This window comes from Ixodes scapularis, unplaced genomic scaffold, assembly GCF_016920785.2.
Source record: "Ixodes scapularis isolate PalLabHiFi unplaced genomic scaffold, ASM1692078v2 PGA_scaffold0__279_contigs__length_252992795, whole genome shotgun sequence".
In the NCBI taxonomy this organism is placed as follows: domain Eukaryota; kingdom Metazoa; phylum Arthropoda; class Arachnida; order Ixodida; family Ixodidae; genus Ixodes; species Ixodes scapularis.
Genome location: NW_024609835.1, coordinates 42,976,432 through 43,002,020, shown reverse-complemented (window position 1 = coordinate 43,002,020; position 25,589 = coordinate 42,976,432). Strand labels below are relative to the sequence as shown.

The 25,589-nt window shown below is 45.3% G+C and overlaps 1 protein-coding gene across 1 annotated transcript in view; it reads right to left on the bottom strand.

Annotated features, from left to right (window-relative positions):
• The window catches only part of LOC115308811 (glycerophosphocholine cholinephosphodiesterase ENPP6), a 75,817-nt gene that overhangs the window by 14,710 nt on the left and 35,518 nt on the right, over positions 1-25,589 (bottom strand). Inside the window, exon 2 of the mRNA XM_029966889.3 lies at positions 1,555-1,911. Within this exon, the coding sequence (XP_029822749.2) occupies positions 1,555-1,911 (357 nt within the window). The remainder of the gene's footprint in view (positions 1-1,554; positions 1,912-25,589) is intronic.

Here is a 25,589-nt window from a genome sequence, read left to right as displayed (position 1 = left end):
TTTTGAAATGGAAGAGAGCGCAAATGGAAAGCGTGGCGGATTTTTTGTTTTCAAGCTATTGACTGAAGTGGCCTGCGCGAAAACTCCCAGTGAGCGGTTAAACATGCCATCTTCGAAAAGTGGGAGAAACGTCAGTTTTGGCCTCGGCCGCTTCAATAATCAATGATCTTAAAAAAAAAAAAAAAAAGAAAGGTCAAAGTGCGGGCGCGAGTTGATCTTAAACCCTGAGACTGAGAAGGAAACTTGAAGAGAAAGTAGACAAGGCAAGCTTGTCGTTTGCACTATCTTTCTTTTCAAAAATGTTTTTTTTCTTCAAAATTTAAAATGTAACTAGAATGACTTTCGATAAGAAACGACAACCGCGTTTTCATTTATCTCGAAAATGTATTCCTCTTTGCTCTTTCAAAAATCACAATGTCCAACGTCATTCACTCTGTGTGCCAGAAAAAAAAAAAGTTTACAGAGATTATATAATCATTTTGCTGCTGTAGTAAGGATTCTAGCTGCATTGAAAATTGCTCAGGATTCCAAAGATAATGATGTAGAAAACCCGAGACTGCGGTAAAAGCAGGGAAACTTAATCGAAGAAGAAGGACAGGGGAAGAGAACGTATCTTCCCCTGTCTTTTTTCTTCGACCAAGTTTCCCTGCTTTTACCACAGTCTCAGGTTTTCTACATCATGATCACCATCCACCAGCTCGCCTGCGTACTCACTGTTTTTTCTTATTCCAAAGATGTCAGCGCAAACGCGACATTAAGCGCGAAACACATGTACGACGAAACCTTCCGATCCGACGTGCGGACTGCCGGAATGACCTTGGGGGGAGAGGGTTTTCGTAGCATCGGAGGGCGTTGAAAACCCTCGCCTCCGACCGACGTATTGCGCGGTCGGACGTCGGATCGGACGGTTTCGTCGTACATGTGTTTCGCGCTTTAGACCCTTTTCAAAAGTCCATCGAGAAACGTTTGTGTTTGCCATTCCTTTGGAACAAAGCTTGTCGTTTGATTGGATCGGAGCGTTTGCCGAGTCCACGCCCAACACTGACGCAGGCTTTGTATCCAATACATGCTCAGAGGACGTGTCCAAACAATGGCGGACGGGTAATGGCGCGACTTTTGAGAAGGTTCTATTTAACCAACGTTACTAAATAAAACACTCAGTTGGGAAACTCACCCTTCAAACCCGGACCGCTCCCGTCCAGCGAGACCAAACTAAATACGATAACAGCGCAACCCTTTAGCGACTAGTCAAAACATGAAAGTTAATTTATATTGCTACTGCGGACCGGCGATGTGAGATGGCGCCACCGGCCTTTGCGCGACTAGACCTGAACCGATACATGCAGGCGTGCAGTTCCCGGAGTGGCCGCTGCGGGAGAAATGGCGGCGTTGCGATCGCCATTAGTTCGGTTCTCGAGCACGGATCGGGAAGCCATCTTTTCAAAGCAGGCTCTATGGCAGTTTCTCAACTGAGTTGTTCTAGTAACGTAACTAAAATTGTATTTAAGGAACTAAAGTTTCGTCGAGGCTGCGTGGAAGCCCCGACGAGCATACCAGCGTACGCGACGGCGCCGTAGTAGAGCATGGCGAGGCTGAGCTCGTCGGTGTCGAACACCTCGAGCACCTCGTCCAGCTTTCGCCTGAAGTCAGCGTCCAGGGCGTGCCAGCCGTGGGGGCTCCGGTGTGGCATGCAGATGGCCGGCCGCGTCTCGTTCAGTGCCACTTCGCAGCCGGGCCACCAGTACACCGCCGAGCGCAGGCGGCGCCGTTCGGCGGCCAGCCAGACGGGCTCGGCCATGTCCCACCAGTGGGCGCTGGCAGCGTGCTCGTGCGGCAGGCCCAGGAAAAACTCGCGCCGCTCCGAGTCGTACATGTAGTCGTCCACGATACCGTGGGACTCCGGGAACAGGCCTGCGAGCAACATGGACAGGACGACCTTTAAAAGCTGAAGAGGCACAATATTGGTTTGAGGGACGTGTAAAGGCGGGTCCACACATTTACGACTGCTTATGACCGTGAGCCTTAAAACATCTTAAAACTTCTTATGACGGTGAACACACTGGCGCCATCTATGGGTGGTCATGGAACACTTACCCTTTCCGTATATTTTCTATTCTTTTCGCGCATCATTCTTCCTTTCTTGACTCGAAACTATTTTGACCGTATTATATAGGACCATTTCTCATGGATACTACGTGCATTCAATATCGCCAATAGCGCAAAACCTTCGCTCTAGTGAAATGCAGTTCCAGGGTCACCTCACAGATGGCGCCATCGTGCCAGAATGTTCTATCGTGGTAAGAAACAACCTTTTCAGTTTGCTTTTTTTCGTTTTTTTATTGGTAGTTGAGCGGAGGTTTAATGATGACCTTGAGCGTAACACGTTTTCGAACGTTCTTATACAACCTTGTATTTTGACCGAACGGTGCTACAGAAAATGAACAAACCTCAGCACTTTTGGGCTTTAGTCACTATTAACTGAGAAATGCAGAGCATATAGATTATTATGTTTACACTTCTTGCTTCGCGGTTCGTCTTTCGGCCTTTTTATATCGGCGGATGCTGCAATCTGATTGGCTGTGGAGCGCTAATCAGGTGTTCGGGACTCGCCACGCCCTCACGACCAACAAGCAGAAAGGAGGAAACTCTTCCTCAATTCCTCCTTTTCATTCGAGAAAAAGAGAAACGCTCTTCCTTTTTGCGGGGAGTAACTCAGAGACGCGCTTCTGTGGGGAGAGGAGGAGGGAAGAGTGAAAGAGGTAATGGAGAGAAGGAAACTGGGAACCGGTTTTCTGCCCGGCAGAAGACGATTCTTGCGGGTCGGCCTTCAGCTGTCAAAAACTAAGGCGTTGACAGATAAAAAAAAAAAAAAAAACTCAAATAAGGCTTGTTTTTTAACTTCAGACACATTACCAGTGTATTTCCATTGTATTTTCTTTTATAAAACTCCGTGTGAAACTAATAAAACAAAAATGTGAAGAGCACATTTTTGGGGACTTTCGCTCTAGGAATCGGGTCCGACTAGCCGCAATAATTGCCATATGCAGTTATTCGGAAGTTTTATATAAAAAAAGCAACACAGACACACACACCAAAAAAACACGGTAAGTCAGGCACGATTCGTGCCACGACTCCCCGCTCTTGGTTTGTGCTATTTGTTCTGTCGCAGGCAGGTAAAAGTGGCGTCACTGCCCAATTCCATGTACGAATGTACGCTGTCTTTTCTCTGCAAGTTACTGAAAAAGTAGTTCACCTACAGCTACGCGAAAAACGGTCTGCGCTTTGGCACTAAGCATGAAAATTGCACTGAGAGTCTCTCCGTATATTGTGGCAATTGTCTCACTCAGTGCTTTGCGAGAGAGCAGACACTCCAGGTTTCTTAGGGTATATAACGGTTACGGTGTTAGTCCATTTTTTTACGGTAGAGAAGCGCGTTTTTACATGCATTTAAACTAACGCATACTAATATATATATATATATATATTATAAGTTACACGAATTATTCGAACCGCTATAGCCTCAAAATCGTGCCTGTGCAGTTTTTTTTTTTTGTTGCTATATATATGAAATGTGTACTTTCTTGTGCCTGAGAGGTACTGAAATCAACATTTTCTTTTTGTCTTGAATAAAGTCATGGACCTAATGTCATAAACTTTTGTACTATGTCGCAAATCGCTTCAATTCTCTATGTCAAGATGTGAGTTTTTTTTTTGCTTATATTCATGTTGCGCACTTCTGCTCGGTGTGCAATGTTGTTTGTGTGTGTGTGTGGGTGTGCGTGCGTGCGTGCGTGCGTGCGTGCGTGCGTGCGTGCGTGCGTGCGTGCGTGCGTGCGTGTGTGTGTGCGAACGCGCGCGTTTGTGTGCTTGTTTGTTAATTTATTCATTGTGTTCTTTTTTGTGTGTGTTTTCAGTTTTCATGCGTAATTTGTAGTGTGTGTAAATTTCGGTGTGCCATCACCAAGATCATTGCTCCAGAAGATCTAATAAAATTGATTATTTCTTAATTATTCTTGAGTTGTCACAAACTGCCAGACAAGTTGTACATCGGCGGAAGTTGTTTTTTCTTTAACGAGAATTTAGACAGAGCGTTGAATTTGAAAAATAGCAACCCAAGAAACTTGTTTCCCGGCCACGACGTGTACAACAGGTGGATATCAGTGCGGGGTCCCATTTAAATTACTCTACTGCCCCGCTTTCCCCAAACACGTCGCACTCATCATACATACGCATCATACATAAATCATCATTAACGTACTCTTTCATTCACGACATTCCTCACGTCTCGTCATAATGAGCGATCTTGAAAAACTAGATTCCCGTATAGTCCGCGTAAAATTTTAACTTCCAAATGTGTATAATCCGCGGACTCTAGTCCAGAAAGTATGGCAATACGGAACATTTCGCTAGGCTCTACTGTGTTCAACCTTAAAAAGGCCATGAAACGAATTTTTGGTTGGAATGAATGATTTTAAATTGGGACTTTACTAATCGCATATCGCTTAGTTGGCCAAAAGAAAGAGGCTAGAAAGTCAAAAGCCAGCTTTTCGGTACGAACATTTGAAAATATAGCGGGCTATTTTGTACCTTCTTGCCTTCGAAAGCTCTCCGCCTTTTCACTATGATACATCCGCGGTTCCAAAAGCGCGTCACCGGCGCCAAACTGACGTCAGCAGAGCCCAGCTCACGCATTGGACACGAGAACTGCGTCACTCAGACGTATGCGCTCGTCAACAATCAATCCGTCGACGAATATTTGGATTCGCGTTCGTGGCCAATGAGTGCCCTGACAGAACTTATCGTCACTGGGGAATGACAAGTTCTATGGTGTGCATAGGAAGCACGGTGGAAGCTATACTTCGTCTCACCTTAGCATGGACTAACTGCGAAGGCTGTACAAGCGCGAGCGGGTAGCCTCGACTGACTTGGCTGGAGCACCCGCTGCAGGAGCGCTTGTGCAGCAGCCCAAGCGTGATCCAAAGGAAATAGCTCGCGCTTTTAGCACAATAGTCCATGCTAAGGTGAGACGAAGTATAGGAGCCATCGCACCAGTGCCGAAGGAATGTCACGACGACGTGATTTCACAATTCGCATCTGAGTTGAGTATTAAAGCTAAGGAGGAAGAAGTAGGAAAATCGTTTCATGACCCCTTTAAGGTGTATCCACACGACGGACCGGGCCGCGGACCGATAGATCACGTGATGCGCGGCCCGCGGGCCGCCCGGGTGCAATGAGCATCCACACGGCGGACCAAAAGAGCAGACGACAGAGTGAACGGGCCGGTCTAACCCTCGACCTCACAGCTCCGCCAAACGCGTGCAACGAGCTGCTTTGAGGCTATTTGTAAGGAGCCAAGATGGAGGTTGAACGAAAGAGACTTTTGGCCGCGGTGGCTTTGGCGTTGACTATTGAAGACGAGGAGGACTTAAGTGAACCGGAAAGGGCATGCATCTATTGTCCCACAGAGCGGGAAATCGCTCCACGAGCGCAATGAAGTAAAAAGTTGCATCGTTGCACCATGCCGCCATCGTCGCACAACAAAAGGTTTGTCGTCTTCGTCTTCAACAGTTGGCGCCAAAAGAACACGACTTTGGATTTGGATTCCAATCCAAACAAAAGTCAGCTTGTTGCCAGACTTAGCACTTCAATTATACTAAAAACGCCGCGGTCCGCCGCCAAGGTCCGGGCGAGAAAACTGGCTTGGCATTTCTCACAAGCGCGGGCCGCGGACCGCCGGCGGACCTCGAAAAGCGGTGACGTAAGATCACGTGATGCGCGGCCCGCGGACCAAAACAGCAATTTGGTCCGTCGTGTGGATACACCTTTAAGGTGCAACCCCACCCCTGGTTAGTGTGATTCTGAACCAACAGATGGCGGTGGGATCGCCTTTTAGGTCTGTACATCAATGCGAGAAATCGTGTGTGGTGGCGCACACGCTGTTTACAAACAAGCCCGGGTTTGCCCACACCAGGTGTGGGCACTGCGCGTGCGTAGAAACCAGATTCGCGTGAAGTGAAGCGTCTGCGCATGCGCAGTGCCGTCGACAGCGCCACCGTAGCTGCGTGACGTCAGAGCCGCGTGCTGATGTATGACCAGAATTTGACATCCCTGGTCCCTTGCTTGGTTTTCTCTGCACGAGCTTTCTTCGGAACGCGCACGGCTGCGCCAGTTCTCGTGCAAGGGGGCCAGTTGCCACGCTCCGAGCTCACGTCTCCAGCAAACGTAGGCCGAACAAAACGCGAAAATCGTCCTGAGCCAAATGGCGAGACACATGCAAAACAAAACTACCGACGCGTTGAACAATATAAAATTGCCTGTGCGCCGTTATCGGAGATTTCAGAGGCCAATGACATATTACAATGTGATCAGATTTATACGGATACGAATGAAGGTGACGAGAGGACGAACAGTGAACTGAAAAATAAAGGTTTAATCGGCGAACTTGTTCCAAACAAAAAAAAAAAAAAAGTAAACAAAGAGCGTCGAGGCAGCAGAAAAGCAGGCGGCGATTCGGCAGCGTAACAAAGAGCGAGAGCGAGACTGACTCGACAAGGTCGCTGGCAGCTGCTTATCTAGAGTGTGTCACGTCACCATCTCGAACGTTCGGCAAAAAAGGTTTGAGAGTCGCGCGTTCGGGGCGAGGATGAACTGGCACTTTCGAGGACAAGAAAACAGGGCGAAAGTTCCGTCCGGTTCAAGAATGAACGCGAATCTTCTAGAAGTCCGTGACCGAGCGTTGCTTTCTCGGCTCTGCGGGCGGCAATATGACGGGCCGGCCCTTTTAACGTGCATGTGTTTGGATCTTTGTGGATTTCCAGCAAAACGTGATGACGTCATAATCTGGTTTCCAAAATTCTAGCTTGAGGAATTAACTACCCAAAAGAAAAGACTATTTTTTGGGCGGTCAGGTGTCTCATTTAGGTAGCTGGGTGTTTATTTTGACCCAAACCACGAGACTGGAAAACACACAAAATGACACTCAGGTTTAGATATTGAGTTTGGTAAACCCAAAGTTGGACTGGTGCGGGGGTCATAATAAAAAATGCCGAGGTTAAAAATAAACTCACAGCAATAAAGAATAATTATTAATTTTAATACGAATTCGGTGATAAATGCAATGACTGACCATGCAAAGATTCTGGGTCTGTTGATAGCTTTTGCACATAGTTTAAGCAACTTGCCAGGGTGTCACAGAAGAAAAAAATACAGGGTTTCTTTTTACCGCAAGAATAAACTAGGCATCGCCAAACGCTCAATCTCCGCCCATAGGTAGCGCTAGAGGTAAAACCAGATGTCAAAGCTTCAGCCCAATACGATACCTTCTTAAAAAATTATAAGTGCTTTTCTGAAAAGTTCAATGGGAAAATAATGGCCGACGGAGTTTTTGAATACATGGGGCTCTATGGGCACCAGAAACGAAAAAAAGGCCAAAAATGGGCTCCATTTTTCCCATTGGAATTTTCAGAAAATCACTTATAACTTTTGAATAAGGTGTCCGTTCGGGATGAAACTTTGGCATCTGGTTGTGACCTAGCGCTACCTTTGGGCGGAGAATGAGCGTTAGGCAATACGTAGTTTATTTTTGCGGTAAAAAAACAACCATGTAAATTGTTTTTGTGACATCCTGTGCCAGTCTTAATTTGGTGATTCATGCGCGCAAGTAGTGGTGTGCAAAAATGAAAACGATGCAAACGGGTAGGCTTTGACGTTGTATAAATATAGTGTAAGCACGCATATGGTACGCTGATTAAGAATGAAACAGCCCTACGTTTTACACTAACGTTGAGCGTGTCGAAAGTTAAGGGTGCATCAAAAGCTAAAGCTTGTACGCATATATTGCTCAGGCTATTGTGTTTGAATGCTCATAGTAATTTATTGCGCTCAAATTTGGTGTAAGTTTCTCCTGATTGCTTACAAAAGAAAGAAGGAAACATTCTAGCTCTGGTTTGGTAGAAAAACTCCACCTGGTGACAGCCACCAATCATCTCGGCGCCGATTATGAGTACTCACTGCATGCCAGCAGTCGCGTGCTTAGAACGAGTTTTTCCCACGTGAAGGTAAGCTTTGTCTTACTAAATACATTACCAATAAAGTATTTGGTTTTATCTTGCGAGCGAAGCGGAACATACAAGTGCGAGCATACTGTCCTGAACTACACTTCCAGTGAACAAGCGCACCATCCAAAGCACCGAGCTTGCTTTTATAGCGTTTGGGGCGCTCAAACCTTTGAAAACACAATTATAATCGATTCTATTATTTCAATTATTTTTATTAAGTGCGCCTATGCGTTTTTATTTTTTTTTTACTTTTACATTCACGTACCATTTTCTTAGTTATATAATATTTTTCCAGAAGACTGACAACTATAGTCTTTTTCATTATAAGTAAGAGCCACATAATCAAAGATGTAGACAAAAAATAAAAATAAAAAAGAACGCGAACACACATTAAAAATGCGATGTAACGGCGCATTCAAAATTAGTCGTTAGTTTTTTAGAAAGCAGCAATTTCGTAGGACGACATGGTTACCCGATGAAGGTTATAAAAAGTGCAGTGCAACTGTTAGCTCGGGGTCTTTAACGTGCATTACGCAGTATATGTGATACACGATCGCTCGACGGTAGGATGCAGATGGGCGACTGAACCCAGGGTCCCTGCTAAAGCCCCTTGAGAAAGGCGTTTTTTACAAGTACCGCCAACCAATTTTGTGAAAACGCGCAAGACACGTGCCACGAGCGAGTGCTCCGCCGCCATTTGCTTTCAAGGGCCAGTCAATATATACCCGTGCCCACGGTGCCCGTGCCACACGGGCAACTCGAATTCCATTTAGAACGAATGACATTTGAAGAATCGGAGAATCAGCGCGCGACACTCCGAGCGTGGGGCGTTCCACGCGCGACAGATCGCGAGCCGATTCGTTGATCACATGAATGTCATTCGTTGTAAATGACATTCGAGTTGCCCGTGTGGCACGCGTGCCACACGGGCAACTTGAATGTATTAGCGCCGCGTCGCCATTTGTGTCCAAGGGCCGGTCGAGACACGGACCTCGTGCACTGGCACCATTGAGTTTGTTTGAAAGACCAACGCAAATACATCTAGGGGATTTAGTCCCTGCGCGCTCTGCAGCGGGAGCTCCGTGCTTTGAACGGAGCTCGCGCTCGAGCATTTCTCCACCTGCTCTGATCTGCGGTGCCACAACACACTCGGCTTACGATCCCCACCGTACTTGATTTATCCTGTGAGCTAGACCAAATGAGCTACACTTAGAGTATCGGCAATTTTTCCCCCAATATTGTTTTGGGCGCCGCCATGTTGGTGGTTAGTAACAAATCAAATGCAACTGCCGGTCGTCATGATTCAAAAGTGCGACTTCCTCAGCAATACTTTCGGTGACAGGAAGCTCACGTAATATTGCTTTGCTTTGTCGCTAACTGTTTAGACATTTGTGGAGGACGGAAAAGCGTTTCCTGTGATTTCAGATAAAGCTTCAGATAACTGACAACCATCATTTTAAGCATCCATATCTGTATGAAGCGTAGCTCATTTAGTGGGTCTAGTTTAGCCCGACCGCAGAGGCACAGAAAGAGAACGAACAGCTTAACTTCGCGCTCTTGGCGCTGCTTCAGTGGCTTCATCAGCCCGTAGCGTTGGTTGCGCTCCGAACTAAGGTAAAGCAAAGCAAATATTTAGATCTTAGGGTTTCACAAGGCAAACCAACAAAAAGCACTTAACACGCCCAAATAAAAAAAAAATATTGCGGGTTTATTTTGACTAACCGTAGATCTTTTGACGTGCAACCGAAATCTCACATTGGCCTCCGTCGGATTGCGGGCACCTCGACCGATATTTAAACCCGACAAATATAGATTCATAGGCCAGCGCGTTGGCTGAGAGGAACTGAGACGTTTTAATGTCATTGCCACTTAAGAGCCACCGAGGTGGTTTTTGAAACAAAATATAGTCGAACCATTCCGACAAGCATAGTTTGATATGGTAAATGATTTGTGCAAGTGATAAAAACATTAAAATGTTTTCGGATACGTGGCGAAATCTGAAATGGCAGAATGCATTTCATGGCGCCCATTTCATTTGGATCGCGTCGGGCATGTGTACCGACGCACAGTAGAACGCGCGCAAAAGTAGCTGTGGTACACCCGCAGCCTCGCACTTGTTGTTCTCACATCTCTAGCTCGCTCACTGCGGGCATCCAGGCATCTGACACCCTGACATCTGGCGCTTTTTCTGTCTTTCACGTGGCGTTCCAAGCGGCACACGACGGAAAATGCACATCAAGCTGTTCTTGAACATGTGTCGCCATCTGTACTTTATATTAAGAAACTACAATTTGCCGTAACTGAATGGGAAAAGTTTGAGGTCTTATATAACATTCTTAGCGTGTAATATATCGCTATGGAAGTTCTGGAAAATGTAATGTCGAAGGATGCTTCATAACTTAATGTCTCGTTATTTTGATTAGTTGACGTGATTCCGTTTTTATAACGCCATAAAATATTACAATTTTAAACTTTATTTTTTATTTCAAAATATACATTATTTGTACAGTTCGTGGCTTACTTTTTTATTTTATTACATCTAACTGAACGCTCACGTAAAATATCGTGGACGATGGGACGTTATAACTCGAGAAATAATTTTTTTTTTAACATAGAGACTGTGGTCTGTTAAAAGCTAAATAATTAACTAACAACCAAAAAATGAAAGCCGCTTACAATTCCCTGTAACGCCGAATTAGAGCGCAGCTCTTGAGGAGGAGGAGGGAAGGGCACGGGGGGGGGGGTAAACTAACCAGGGGGGGGTCACGTGACCTTGGGGGTCACGTGACCCCCAATGCCGATGATGTCATCACTGACGTCACTGATGACGTCATCCGTGACGATGACGATGCGGGTACCGATGACGTCATTAGTGACGTCACTGATGGCTTCACCAGTGATGATGACGATGACGATGCGAATGTCGGTGACGTCATCAGTGACGTCGCTGATGACGTCATCAGTGATGATGACGATGACGATGCGGATGCCGGTGACGACATCAGTGACGTCACTGATGACGTCATCAGTGATGATGACGATGACGATGCGGATGCCGGTGACGTCGTCAGTGATGATGACGATGACGATGTGGATGCCGGTGACGTCATCAGTGATGATGACGATGACAATGTGGATGCCGGTGACGTCATCAGTGATGATGACGATGACGATGTGGATGCCGGTGACATCAGTGATGATGACGATGACGATGGGGATGCCGGTGACGTCATCAGTGATGATGACGATGACGATGCGGATGCCGGTGACGTCATCAGTGATGATGACGATGACGATATGGATGCCGGTGACGTCATCAGTGATGATGACGATGACGATGTGGATGCCGGTGACGTCATCAGTGATGATGACGATGACGATGGGGATGCCGGTGACGTCATCAGTGATGATGACGATGACGATGTGGATGCCGGTGACGTCATCAGTAATGATGACGATGACGATGCGGATGCCGGTGACGTCATCAGTGATGATGTCGATGACGATGTGGATGCCGGTGACGTCATCAGTGATGATGACGATGACGATGTGGATGCTGGTGACGTCATCAGTGATGATGACGATGACGATGTGGATGCCGGTGACGTCATCAGTGACGATGACGTCATCGGGGGGTCACGCGACATCGGCGGGGGTCACGTGACCTCGAGGAGGGGGTCACGTGACCTTGAGGAGGGGGTCACGTGACCCCCCACGAGGTCACGTGACCCCAGTGGGGGGGCTCGCGCGGTGCATTATGGGACATTTCCCATGATGCACCGCGCGGTTACGCCGACGGCGACGGCGACGCCGACGGCGACGGCGACGGCGACGCCGCTCAAGCCGGAAACGGGCCCCTAAGAGCTGCGCTCTAAAATAATCGTGATATCAAGACATTAAAGCTTTGTTGAGAAACTGCTCTTTAATTTGACACTAACTTTATAATTGTAAGATACATAGAAAGAACGTTATAAGCCGTCGGAAAAGCACCAAAACGTCATGCACGGTGGGGTTGCACCTTAAGCTGAGAGCGCAGCCAAAGCTTAAGCGCGAGCTAGCCCACGCTCCTGACTTTGAAACGTGCATGCATTTCCAGCGCGAGTGCTCGTTTCGCGGAAGAGCGCTTCAAAGCAGCGACCTCGAGCTCTCGTGCTTCTTGCATTGACTGCAGTCTCAACTTAGGGGTGAACAGAAAGGAAGGAACATGACTTCCACGTAGAACATATTGCTGCTGGCGAGAAGCATTTGCAACAGAGAAAAAACTCCGCCTTCTCACATCGTAACAGACTACGGAACAGAGACTCTTTTTGGCGGAAAGGGGTCAGAATGGTTCAATTGGACCAGAGGTATTTGCAAAATGCTAATCCGTCTTAAAGGAATGTTTCGATAAAAATTGAAATTTACGTTCACGTTCAGAAATAAGTCAAACATGATCATCCACTTCTACGAATGACAATCACACGTTTTTATTTTAAACGAATGACTCTATTTTTTGTTCGAAATGACCGATTCTCGGAGAGCGCGATGGGTCACGGGAGACTCAGTGCATTTGTGACATCACTTTTCCCAGCACGGGCAAGTTTACAGGAAGTCTGGTGGGGTTATGAGCTTTGCCACTTGGTGGCGTCAACGCGTTACAACCTAGGTGTCCGAGAGGCCCGAGGAGTCGTTGGGCAGTACCAGCGGAGGCGAAAAAGTGATTCATCTGCGCTTCAAACTGTTCAAACTCTACTGACCGGGAGGTAGAGAATGAAAATCCGGTCGGCCAAGTTCGAAAGGTAGCGCGCGCACGCAGCTTGCCGCCGTACCTCCGCGGAGCGGCGCTGCTTTTATGGGAACGTGCACGTAATGACCACGAATCCACTGACCTCCAGTGCTTGTGTGATTGTTCAATGTCCTTTTCGCACAGTAAGATGAATTATTTTGCTGAAGATGCTGCGGCAGTTGTCCAGTCTTTGTCCCTTCCTCGGTTACTCACATGTAGTACTCTTCGACTGTCTTTCTTCTTTCTCACACTATTTTTGCCACAATAAAGGCTGGCCACATTCGCGCCTGACAATGACGACATCCCCCCCAAACAGACACGCATTCAGAGAGTTAGTGTGCATTGAAGTAAAGTAAAATAAACTTAGCTTAGAGATTTGCTCCGTGTGCACGCTTGTCACTGCCGATTGAGGAAGGGAAGAGGGTGGTGAGAACTTACCCACGGTCAATTCTCACAACCAACCGTATTGACGAGAACAGCTGTCATTGGTCCAACCCTTTTGTGACAGCACGGCTTTGAAAAGCGAGTGCATCCATTGAGGACAGCATACGCAGCCCCGATGGACAGGGCATCGCGTCACTGAACCAGATAAAAGCATCTCCTGTTGGCATTCACGCACGTATTGCGCGCATCAACGTGCGTTCCGCAGAGGGCCTCCTCACACGGGCGTAAGATTCTGACTCCGAGGCAGTGACCACGCTCTTGGTTTCACGAACGCTATGAAGCTAGGCCTGGCAGCATGCACCACTTTGTACGTTCTATTAGGCAAGAGTGCAGCTCACAAAAATAATAATTTTACGAGGCAAAAGACAAAAACAAAGGCCTGGCAGCAGGCACCACTTTGTAAGTTCTATTAGGCAAGAGTGCAGCTCACAAAAAATGATAATTTTACGAGGCAAAAGACAAAAACAAAAACAAACTTACGCTGGCGCCACGCCATGGCGCCAGCGTAAGTTTGTTCTCTCGACGTAAGAGGTTTTAAGAAGTTATTTTTATTTTATTTATTTATTCTCTGCAGCGCCGGAGCATTACAGCAGAGGAGTGGGTTACATGATTCACATATATCATTATAAATTGGAAAGTCACATAACAGCACACATCAGCAATTTCCAACAACATCAATAAACATGATTCACACCAGCACACAATAGCAATATTACGAAAAAACCAATGATGTACTTAACACAGAAACTTACATTGCATTAATAAGGCTAATAAAAGAGTCACTGTTAGCTGATACAATGTTTTAAGGCATACTGGTCAAGCAAGTCGGAAATGTGTGAACGGGCCGCTAGGCACGGCCGAATGAACTCCTTCCATGTCGGTGTTTCGGAGAAACGGTGTTTTTTTTATGTATTTTCTAGCTGATACTTTTTTTTTTTGACGAAGAAGATAGAGGAATCTGGAGGGGGGGCCCCACACGAGTATTTATTTACGAAAGGCTGCATATCCATATTTACTGGAGGTCCTGGAATGACAGGGTGTGCCTTGTGTATATCATTCTAAGCTCGGCTGTATATACCATTGCTCGTGGTCTAGAAGAAGGAAAAAAAATACACTCGAAGTAAAGACATACGGGTGCTTTTCGTCGTCGCAACGAAAGCATTCATCTTGACGCTCTCCATCTGTCATCCTCCTCATGCAGATCCAAGCGCCTATGGAGGATCATAACAAGGGTCTGTATGTGCACAAAGACTCCATTTGTGTTTGCGGGCTAAAACAATAAAATGGAAGGGCATAAAAAGAGAGGCGAGCGAATTCTCAGGGACACCCTGTGAACAGTAAGCGTCTTATACGCTGGAAGCGAATGGGTGAGCAGTATGTGGCGCCACGCTTGACGGCGAGGCTGCATATTTAATATTAGGCAATACGGGTGCGATCAATGAATCTACGATTGACTTCTCTCCACACGCCTTAAACAATACCATGCAGAACACGTAGGAAGGAAGCTCTGAACGCAGATGCAAAATGTTTATTCTAATGACATTAAAAAAAAGTCACTTATTACGTTTTAGCTGCAGTCTGATTCAAACAGCGCACGTGAAATTCTGCTGCCGTTACGCGTGTGGTTTGTTTCTCTCAGATGTTTAATACTTTAGTCATTTTCTAAACAAAAAAAATCAAATTAAACGTGAATTTATCTATATTAACGATTTGCCAAATTCGATATCTTCTTCAATTAGTTTATTCACTGATAATTGTGTTATTTACAGAGAAGTTACTAACGCCCGGATGTTCTGAATTTACAAGCTGACGTTGAACATGTTTCAAAATGGTATTGGGGGTTGGAACATAACGCGACTAATTGCAAGACCACGAGAGTATCGCGTACATATAATGTTCTTTCTTCTTATTTTCTCGAAAATGTCTTCTTACTTTCTGTCTCTTCTTATAATTACTTAGGTGTGTATATAACCTAAGATATTTCCTGGCAAATGCATGTTGAGTATGTTATTACTAACGCTAATTGAATGCTAGGTAATCTTAAACAAAACTTTTCACCTGCCCCTCCATCTCTGAAACTAACCCTGTACAAAACGCTTGTATGCTCTAAATTACAATATCTTCTTCTATCTGTTTCTCTCGGCGCCGAGGAACATGGCGGCGCCTGAGGCATCTACATTTGCGGCGGCCGCAACCTGGGCAGGAGCGAAACGTGGCCGTCCACGTCAGTACACCGCAGACGATGCTTTCGAATTCATAACTCATGAGAAGTGCTTAGGTGTCCTCGGAATTATTTTTCGGTTGTGATCATATGTCGTGCCATTTAAGCGATAACAGTCATTTATTTTGGTTTCGTTTTCCACCGGGGTTGCCCTTTAAGCCCAGCTACATGGTTTTAAGAGAGCGGCTCCAAAGGTACTAACGCCGGTCTACCAGAATAGGTTTTTCTATTTTAATATTGTGAGGACAAGACGAGAAGGTCCGAGAACAGATTTATTGAACGACTGCTCTGGGGTAAATTCAAGGAGAGACGCGAACGCTCGAGCGGATGAAAAATATTTGTGGTTATGAAAAAATTAAGAACGATAGTGATGATAATCGTTATGAGGATGGAGTGAATGTTGACCATGAGCGCCCTCATAATATACGTGTACAAACACTTATCAAATCGGTCAGTTTTGTAATAACTTTGTGGCCATCTTGAAGCAAAGTTTCATAGACATTTATGATTAGACCAGAAACAAAGGTTGAATGCCGAAACCGCCTCCAAAGTCTTCCCCGTATGACGAAGTCAACAGAGAGTATCAATCTTAGATACATATATATATTATTAAAGTTTATTTTACGAGACAAACACGCGTTTCGTTCGAACTTCTGTGAAATAATGAAATCAGAAATAGATCCAATAAAACCATTTTCGGACATGGCATCGTCTTATCACTTTTTTTTGTTTTAATTTAAGACTTTTCTGATAAGATGTAAGTTTAGGCGAGTTGTTTATTATTTAAAGACGCGAAGCGGCGAAAGACGAATCCGGGAGAATTAATAGTTTTGTTCCACATGGCTTCATCAGCTTGAATCGGGCTCTGTCAAATATTTACCCATGCAGCACTGTTGTGTACTCGTGCTGGAAAATTAATCTGTGGGACTGAATTAACGAATTGTTCCTAGTTTCGTTATATAAAAAAAAAAGTGAGAGCAATGAGACATTGTTTGAGCAGGCATGGTAACATTAATATAGTATTTGAAGAGGAGGGAGCTTCGTAATTATTTATGTCCATTTTCCAAGTCAAATCCAACCCCCGCATTCGTTGGTTGTAAACAGCACCGCTGTATGGCGTATATTGTTTTGTACGAGACAATTTGGTTGTTTCTTCAAAAGCAACCTCCCTTTTGCCGCACTATCGTGGCAAAGACAGTGGCAACACAAAATCTGATGCAGCGCCGAGGTAGATGCGATTGTAGCGCCGTCGTTTCGGCCACCGCGCCAACTCCGGGAACGGAGGAGATGAAAGAGTTGCACCGATGGGCTGCGGCATCCTCGTGAAAGTTCGCCGCGGTCGCCCGGCACTTGTCTCTAATCAGCGAGAACACGAATTCCTATTGAACGTTGACGCAGCCTTCGCCTGACGGTCTTTTGCAACAAAAGTGCGAAACCGAAAACGTTAAAATTGTTTTCCAGTCTCATGTCTTTATTAAATGAAAAAAACAAAAAAACAAGGTATCGATTTTATATTTTCAGTTACCACTCATAAATCTCTTACACTCGATAGAAGTAATGGAACATAGCCTATTTGCTAATTTGCAACAAGAACGCGACACGTGAAATAGCGGGGTGACAGCGCTAAGGTCGTCTGCGTCTTCTCGGTCATGGGCCATCAACCTCTCTTCTTTATCGGCGTGTCGCTCTTCCCGCGACGAAGCCCGGAGGCAAGCCCTGACAGACTGCTGACGGCGTCTCTTCCTCCCAGGCGTCCGTCTCTTGGCTTCTGGACGCCGCGTTTCCGATTTTGTCGGAGCGGTGTCCGATGTGACACTGATGGAATGACGCCCTTAGCCCTTGTTTCAAGGAGGCCCCTTAGCATTCACTGCTGTCACCGCTCCACCCGACTTTCTCCACGGAGCTGAACGTCAACGCCGTCGAAGGCCCGAGTTTCTCACGATCTCGCGAACGCTTTGCGACTTAATGCGCCGTGAAAACATCTGCGTGAGTCAGTTCGGGAGGTCTGCGAAGTACCGTGACTAGGCTTGGTGAGCTCACGGAAGAAATGAGAATGACGTCTGCTTCAAATTTCGTCTCGAAGACGCAAACACGCGGTGCTAAAACATTCCGTTGGGCCAGTGCAAACAAGTGGGTCATGAAGGTTGTCTGTATAAAATGGTTAGCAGGAATGTTCCACATGGTTGAAAAAATCCCGAGACTGCGGGTAAACGACACAACACTAAAACCCGCAGTCTCGGGGTTTTTTCAACCACGTGCAATGTACACCAGCTCGTTTGTGCCCTTACTTTTTGTTCATTAATGTTCCACTCACTTCTTTATGGGTGGTGTCTATTTTGAGCATTTGCTACTTTGTTCTGTCTTGTATCACTTTTTTTTTTTTCAAGGCGCTTGTTTTTGAACGCCAATCTTGTATGAAAAGATTTTGTTTGTATTTTATAAAACAAATTCGCATGTTACGTTCGAAATGAACATTATGTAAAACACGTAGGGGCTCACTCTTTATTCTAATAAACTATATTTATATATTTAATCTTTACTATGTATATTAACCGGACCTTGATTGTAGTCATAATTGATCGGAAATTAAAATAAAAATAGTGATGCAGGAAGCTTAGGGTACATTTTAATATGAATCTCTTCCAGCTCATTTGATGCAAGGTAATTTTCAGCAAAAAAGGAAACTCTTAAATGGGCGTGTGCCTTATCTCGATGTTTTAAAAGAAGCACAGATATTGAATTTTTTTCTAAGTTCGAAGGCACCCATCAGATTAGCATCTATTTTGATATAGAAAATAACCTAAGAGCATTTGACGATGACGGTTCGTACCATAGGACAGAAATATCTCAAGCATTGTTTAAAATTCCGTAATCAATAATACATTTATAAATAATAACTGTGCCAAGTTCAGCTTAAATCTCATAATGTTATGAGTCTTGCGTATTTATATTTGGACACCCAGCTTCTGCAGACATAGTAAAAACTACAGCCAAAATTGAGCACACATTTTTTTATTTTCACAGCAAGTGCGTATAGGCCATAATCGATATCAAAGCTACTACGGGCAAACAATGTAGCATAAAGACTTCATTTTATGCAGTTCTTATTGAGCGTTTTGTTCTTTCTCGTAAGGGCGAGTGACTAGCTCGCTGTCTCTGGGAAAATGTCTATATTTATATTTGAGTCTTTGAAAACAGACGCGCCTTTAGTCATTATGACACCATTGTTGAACTAAAACAATGTTTATGTTCAACCATATATTCAACATGAGCATAATTCAAGTGATTGTCGTCAGCATAATTTGTACGTTTCACTTCCTTTCGAAAAAGTGGTTGTCGATTTAAGAATAACTTAGAATATGTATTAAAAAAACACATAGCTGATTTTATGAGAGATTGCCTAATTAACCCACGAGGCAATCGCACGCATTAATATCAATACCGTTTGTTTGGCTCGTTAGTTCGCCATAGCAAGAAGCGATCCGTTTCTCGGTCGAGTAAAGAAGGCAGGGCACGCGCCTTATCGACAAACCTATTCTCCAGTTTTTGCGCGTTCTCTTTTATTCAGTACGTTTTCTTCCAACAGTTTAGAAATGTTTGAAGCATGTCAGAGTTTAAAGCGAACATTTTGCAACGAAACAACGTCGACGTGCGCGTGTTTGTATTGCGCTCAATTCTATACGCCCCCTGTCGAAACGCTCGATCAAACGTCAACGGACGAGTGAGCTAATAGTACCCACTTCGCCCGTACTAAAAAAGAAAGAATAATAATAAAACGGCGACGCCGGGACGCCGTCACGTTTGTTTCGACACTTCATGTTAATGGTTTCGATAATGCAGAGTAGCGTTCGTGGATGCGGCAATCTCCTACTCGCACAGCAAAACGACGGGCACTGCCTTCTTTTTAGTCGTAAACAAAATCGTTTCGTCAATCGAGCGCTTCAAATTTAAGTTTTAAGACGTATATACCAACTCTTTTAGGTGCCTGATTTCGTGTGCTGAAGGCCAGCCAAGGATTCTTTTGAACGGGGTAACGTAAATCAAGGGGGGAAAAAATATAGAGCAGTGACACCCCAACCGATTTTGACTGGGAACGGTGTATAGCTTCCCTGGGTGGCTTTGGGTCTACGCGAGGAGGAAGAAGCATCGATCCAACCCGGATTGCAGCCAACCGCCAATTTTTGATGAACGGAGGAGCTATCAGTCGTGGCCACGGTAATGGGCTCTCATATATTTCTTTTTTTATTTTATGTTTCTACGCCTGAACGAAGGGCGCGGTTCCCCGAAGTCAAAGAACTCGCCTCGGCGCAAGTATAAAAGCGGCAAGACGGGCGAATTGCGCGGGCCTATGTCGAAATTGTCGGGAGGAAGGGAGGGAGAGTGCCTGAGAGGGGCGGGAAAAGGGGGGGGGGGGGGGGGGGGCAGACTGGTGCTTTATCCGGCGGCGACGCCAGGTGGCGCTCTTAACTTCGCGTTACGCACGGCACCGAGGACGTGAGGAACCGGCGGGAATTCAAGTTTTTTTTTTGGTGGCATGGATACGAAAATCCGCGAAGCATCCGATCATACTGCAAAATATTCTTTCAGTAGTATTATGTCATACTCAGCTATGTAGTTATGCAAACTATGTTCTGTTTCGGTTTTATTAATTTTAGCCCATGAGCTAAACATCTTTTTTATATATATTTTGCTGAAAATATGAATTTGTTTCTTCTTGAAAGCCGTAATCGATAACCTGCTAAACTTTTTCCGAATTGTAGGAATTTCTGATCCTCCCATGCGTCACAGAAGACGCAGGCGTTGACGGCTGTACTCCGTTCAGTCCTAAGCTGACAGTGCTGTGGAACCTACGTTTCCGATCGACCAGTCCTGCGTGTATCTTTTGGTCACGTGATCACCTTCCCGCCCATACCCACGGGCAGAGAACGGTGTCAGCTGATTAAAGGGGAGCGGTTGATTGGTGCGACACGCGTATGGCTCACACTGCACTGTCATAGCTAAGGAATGAACGGAGTAGTATAGTTGAGGAAAGTTACGCATTTGGCAGTTTCCGTGGGGTTAGTTTCGTAATTTTACTGGTTTCAAAGGCAGACGTCATTTAAGAAGCAGACTCGTGAAGCAGACGTATTTTAAGGCGGGGTCACACTGCTCATACATACTACAAAAGACAGCCTGCAAACACGAGTAACCGTAATATCGGTGGTGACTTGCGTTTACCTAGAGTTTGCCTTTATACAGGTGTACTCGTCCACGTCTGCGTGGTGAAAGCGTTGAATTTTTACCTTTTTTGTGTTTATCAAGATTTAACCAATTAATCTATTAAAAATTAATCGCGATTAAAACATTAATCGATAAATCGGCAGGTTAATCGGTCAAATGCCCAGCCCTATTACACACGTATCCAATTGTTCTCAAAGAGCTGGGCATATGCGAGCTGGTATCTTTCTTGGCGTCGAGTGAGTATCCATCTTCCAGACTTCAAACGCCAAGTTCCGTTCGTTTGTGCTTGTGCCTGATGAACATCTACACTGCTGGTTTAAATGTGTTGGGCAACGAAGACTTGCTCGGTCGGTCAGCTGGGCAACGTTAAAGCATCGCTCCGTTTTCCCTATAAAAGCTATCACAACATCACGGAGGCTCTGCTCTTGGTCAGATATGCGTCTGGCCAGAGTCAAAGAGACAGAGTTCGATTAGTAAATCTGTATCGAAGAAAAAGAAGGAAAAATAAAGCATAGGGTAAAAAACAACAACAACAACAACAACAACAACACATTTTGTAATAGATCGAGTACTGATAGCTAATTATAGTTCAGAAAGTAAAAGTTCTTATATTCTTCAGAGTAGGTGCACTTGGCTTCATCTTTTAACCTATTTCTTCCCTTTACTCAATATGTAGTTCTAGGTGGTTTTAAAAGTACATGCGACAGGCGGTTTTATTTAATTTATCTCAGAGATAATCAGTATCCCTCCAGCGTTGCCTGCGGCCGAAAAGAGGATTCTCCGCCCGGGCTTTCCGTCGGCAATTAATTACTCCGCTAGTTTCTCCGGGAACCATCAGAGCAATTGGAATAAGGGAGTCACTTGCCGGTGCCGTTAAAGTGTCGTTAGCGCCACTATCGACGGCACTTCGATGCCGGGCTGGAAACGTTCAGTTAATTCCGTTGAGAGCCCATGGGAGTCGAGCTCGAGCTACATCGGGGCCACAAGATACCGAGCGCGGAGATTGGTTCTAATCTAGGGTTCAGACGGGGGTTCAGCGATGCGAGAATCTGTAATCGCGATTGACGCAGTGAAGGAAAGTTAAAAAGATACGGGATGCGTTCTTTTTTAGGCGTTGGTAAAGTTCCAGTTAGAACAAACGCAGATCTGTAAAGCAAGACGTGAGTAAGTCTCCGCGTATACGTATACCATTAAACTTCTTGTATAAGGCAAGCTTCACATTTCACGAGAAGGTTTAACTCCCTTCATTGGCTCGCGGGTTGAACCAATAACATTGCGGGGTGAACCAATAACATTGCGGGGTGAACCAATAACATTGCGGGGTAAACCAATAACGTTGTGACAGCAAGAATACTGCATTTTAATAATGCTATGCTTGCCGCTATTGACTTCACTTAACGAACTTATGTCGGTCCAGTTACTCTAAACCACGAAATTCAAAGGGCGAGAAAAGCTTACGGTGAAGGATTTACACTGACTGGTTTTCCGTTACATTTTGAAAACGAGGCAACAAAAACCTTAGAAACTCAGAATCAAAGTGGCGATGTGGGCGAGTTGGTTCAACGGCTAAAAGTCAAAACAGTGCTTGTCCCGCGTTTAGTTCCTTGCTCTTCTGTGTCTTCGCTTTCTGCGCGCTGTTGTGCCTTTTTATTCGAAATACAAATTAAAAGTATGCACATTAAAAAGGCAGGCTTTAGAAGTAAGGCCCACGACGAAAACAGCTCGACCTCGATTGTGCGATCCGACGACACGCCGTAACTTTCTAAGCGCTTCTTATTTTGCATTTCCAAAACCCCCGGAGGACTTCCGCAATCTGCGGTACATTATGGCGCATTAGCAGCGGCCCGTTATACTATTTCGAGCCGCATGGCTCGATCAGCGAAGATCCCGCGGGCAAGCGGCTTCCTGTTTTAACCTTCACCATCAGGGCGCGCACGGGAATCTCTGGCCTCGTTTATAACCGGCCGTCTGCAGGCTGCCTTCCCTCGCACTCTCGTGTCGTTACTCAAGTGTCGCGGATGCCACTGAACGCGTCCTCCGCTCTATGCCACCCCCCGCGCAAACACAAATGTGCGTATGGGCCTTAAAGGCCCACACACACCTTTGCGTTCGAGCGCGGCGCGTTCCGTTTCGGCAAGCGGACGCGTAACGGTGCGGGCAGCGCTTGCACCGAGCTTGTACACACTGCAGTTGCGTTGACACGCAGTCGACCGCAGTCAAGAGCCAATAACAACGCGCTCTCGTCGCTAGAGGCTCACCATTAGTAAGCAAAATTCACGGTAAGATGGCGCGGCGCCCGGCGACAGCGACGAAGTGGTCGATCTTGGGACGATCAAGCTGGCTTCCCCGACATTCTATGTGACCTGAACCATCACAGCGTTGGAGAAAACTGTTCCCGCAATCCCACCGCTCCCCAAAACGAAAAAAAAAGAAAAAAAAAAGAAGTTCCGCAAACAGAGAACTAGATACGCATTTGACCAAAACCACAAAACTTAAAAAAAAAAAAAAAAAAAAATGTCACTCAGGTTTAGGTATTAAGTTTGGTAAACCCAAAGTAGGACTGGTGCGGAGTCATAATAAAAAAATGTCAAGGTTAAAAATTAACTCGCTGCAATAAATTATAATAATTAATTTTAATACGGGTTCAGTGATAAGTGCAATGACTGGCCAGGCAAAGATTCTGGGTCTGTAAATCAGTGGCGTAGCCAGAATTTTTTTTCGGGGGGGGGGGGGGGGGTGCTGAGGTGTCAGGGATGTCTACGACTTGGGGTGCGGAGAGGGGGAGGGGGGGGAGTCAAAATGCATGTGTATATTATAGGGTCGGCTGAATTTTTTTTTTTGGTGGGGGGGGGGGGGGGGGCGGGGAGGTGCTGAAGCCACATAAGCCACCTCCCTGGCCACGCCCCTACAGTGGATAGCTTTTGCACATAGTTTAAGCTATGTACCAGACTTAATTTGATGATTTATGCGTGCAAGTAGTGGTGTGCAAAAATGAAAAAGATGCAAACAGGTAGAGTTTGACGTATAAAATATAGTGTAAGCACGCACAAGGCACGCTGATTAAAAACTTAAACAGAGCTACATTTTACACTAGCGTTGAGCGTATAGAAAGTTAAGGGTGCATCGAAAGCTAATGCTTGTACACATATATTGCTCAGGCCGTTATGTTTGAATGTTCATAGTACTTTATTACCCTCAGATTTGGTGTAAGTTGTCTCCCGAGTGCTTACAACAGAAAGAATGAATTCTAACTTTGGGTTGATAGAAAAACTCTGCCTGCTGACAACTACCAATCAACTCGGCGCCGATTATAAGTATTCACTGAATGACAAAGGTCGCGTGCTTAGAACGAATTTTTCCCATGTGATTTCATACAATTGTAATTGTTCTTGACAAACAACATTGCTTACTCACTAAAGCGGCGACATGTGAAGTTTAGAATAATTTGTATTCATTTTGCCACACCTGGCAAGTAGCATAGTTTTCTTTTTGGCAATCCGCGACATAGAATGCTCCTGGGTTACCTTGGTCTCTAATGCATGTAGCACACAAAAGAGCACGAACTGAATCGCAGTGGGAAACGAAAACAATAATGATGAACAAGTGTGTAACCACGTGAAAACTGAGGGCTATGCACATATGCGGAAGGTAAGCTTTGTTTCACTAAATACATCACCCATAGAGTATTTGGTTTTATCGTGCGAAACCTCATGCACGGTGAAGTTGCACTTTAAGATACAGCGCTTTCTTCTGAAAACCTCGGCTCTGGTATCGAACTGCTGGACTTACGTGTGGCAAACTTTAATTATGTTAGCGCTCATAAAAACAGGGTTGTATCCTCTCCCAACAGCTTCTGTATTACAAGTATCTATAGTTTGATAGAACTAAAAATGCTACACAATTACTGCAAACGTTTTGTCATTTAGATAAGAAAATGTCAAGACGAATTCAAGAATACTTTCCGGGCTCCAAATGACGGGCAATGTTTTTCTCGCCGTTGTGCTAATTTTAAATTTTGTAACATTAATGCGCTAGCTTCGAGTGAAAAACAGCGAGCTGCACAAGATGACGTTTGTAGCAGAAACTTTTAAAATAGAGCTCCAGAACAAATGGCACATTGTTGCCTCATGCAACGTCGCACTTCACCACACCACAAGGTCCAAGGACACAACAGAGTACAATAAACCTTGAAGGTGACCTGAAGAGGTTCTTGAGATCGCCTAAGCATGGCGACAACTCACTCTGCTGGCTCTAAGCATTCTAGAAATTCCTTAATGATGACGATACACGGCCGATTTCCCTGTTAAAAAAGAATACAGGAAGATTCATTGGTGGATCCTTCGGGAATGCGTTAGGGTGACCCTTGGAAACGCCACACACGTCCCTTTTTGAGAAACGCAAACGCTGACTTCTTTACTTTTTTCTTCTTACTTTCTCTTTTGCTTCCTTTATTTTTGCTTCCTCTTTTTGGCCTCGTTACGAGGTCGGTGTGAGCGTTTCCTGAAGGGGACGTGTGTGGCGTCTCCAAAGGGTCATGCTAACGGATTCCCCAAGAATTCGATTGCAATACGGGCACAAAAACGTGCATTTTATAACACAGACCTTCCGTGCATGCTTAAGAGTAACCCGAAAAAGTTCCGGAGAGTTATTAATCCGAAGTTTCATGCAGTTATTATGCTCAAGAATGACGCTGACGCCTTCGTGTCTGATGATCAATGTGCAGAGTTGCTTAAGGACGTGTTTTGTTCAGTTTTTACTCAGGATATTGATGACACGTTTTGCACTGCTCCTCGTGCTTTCCCCATACCAATCGCTGGGATTTCTTTTGGAACCTGCTGGCATTGAAAACTTAATAGAAAAACTTAAGATTTCTTCTTCAGCA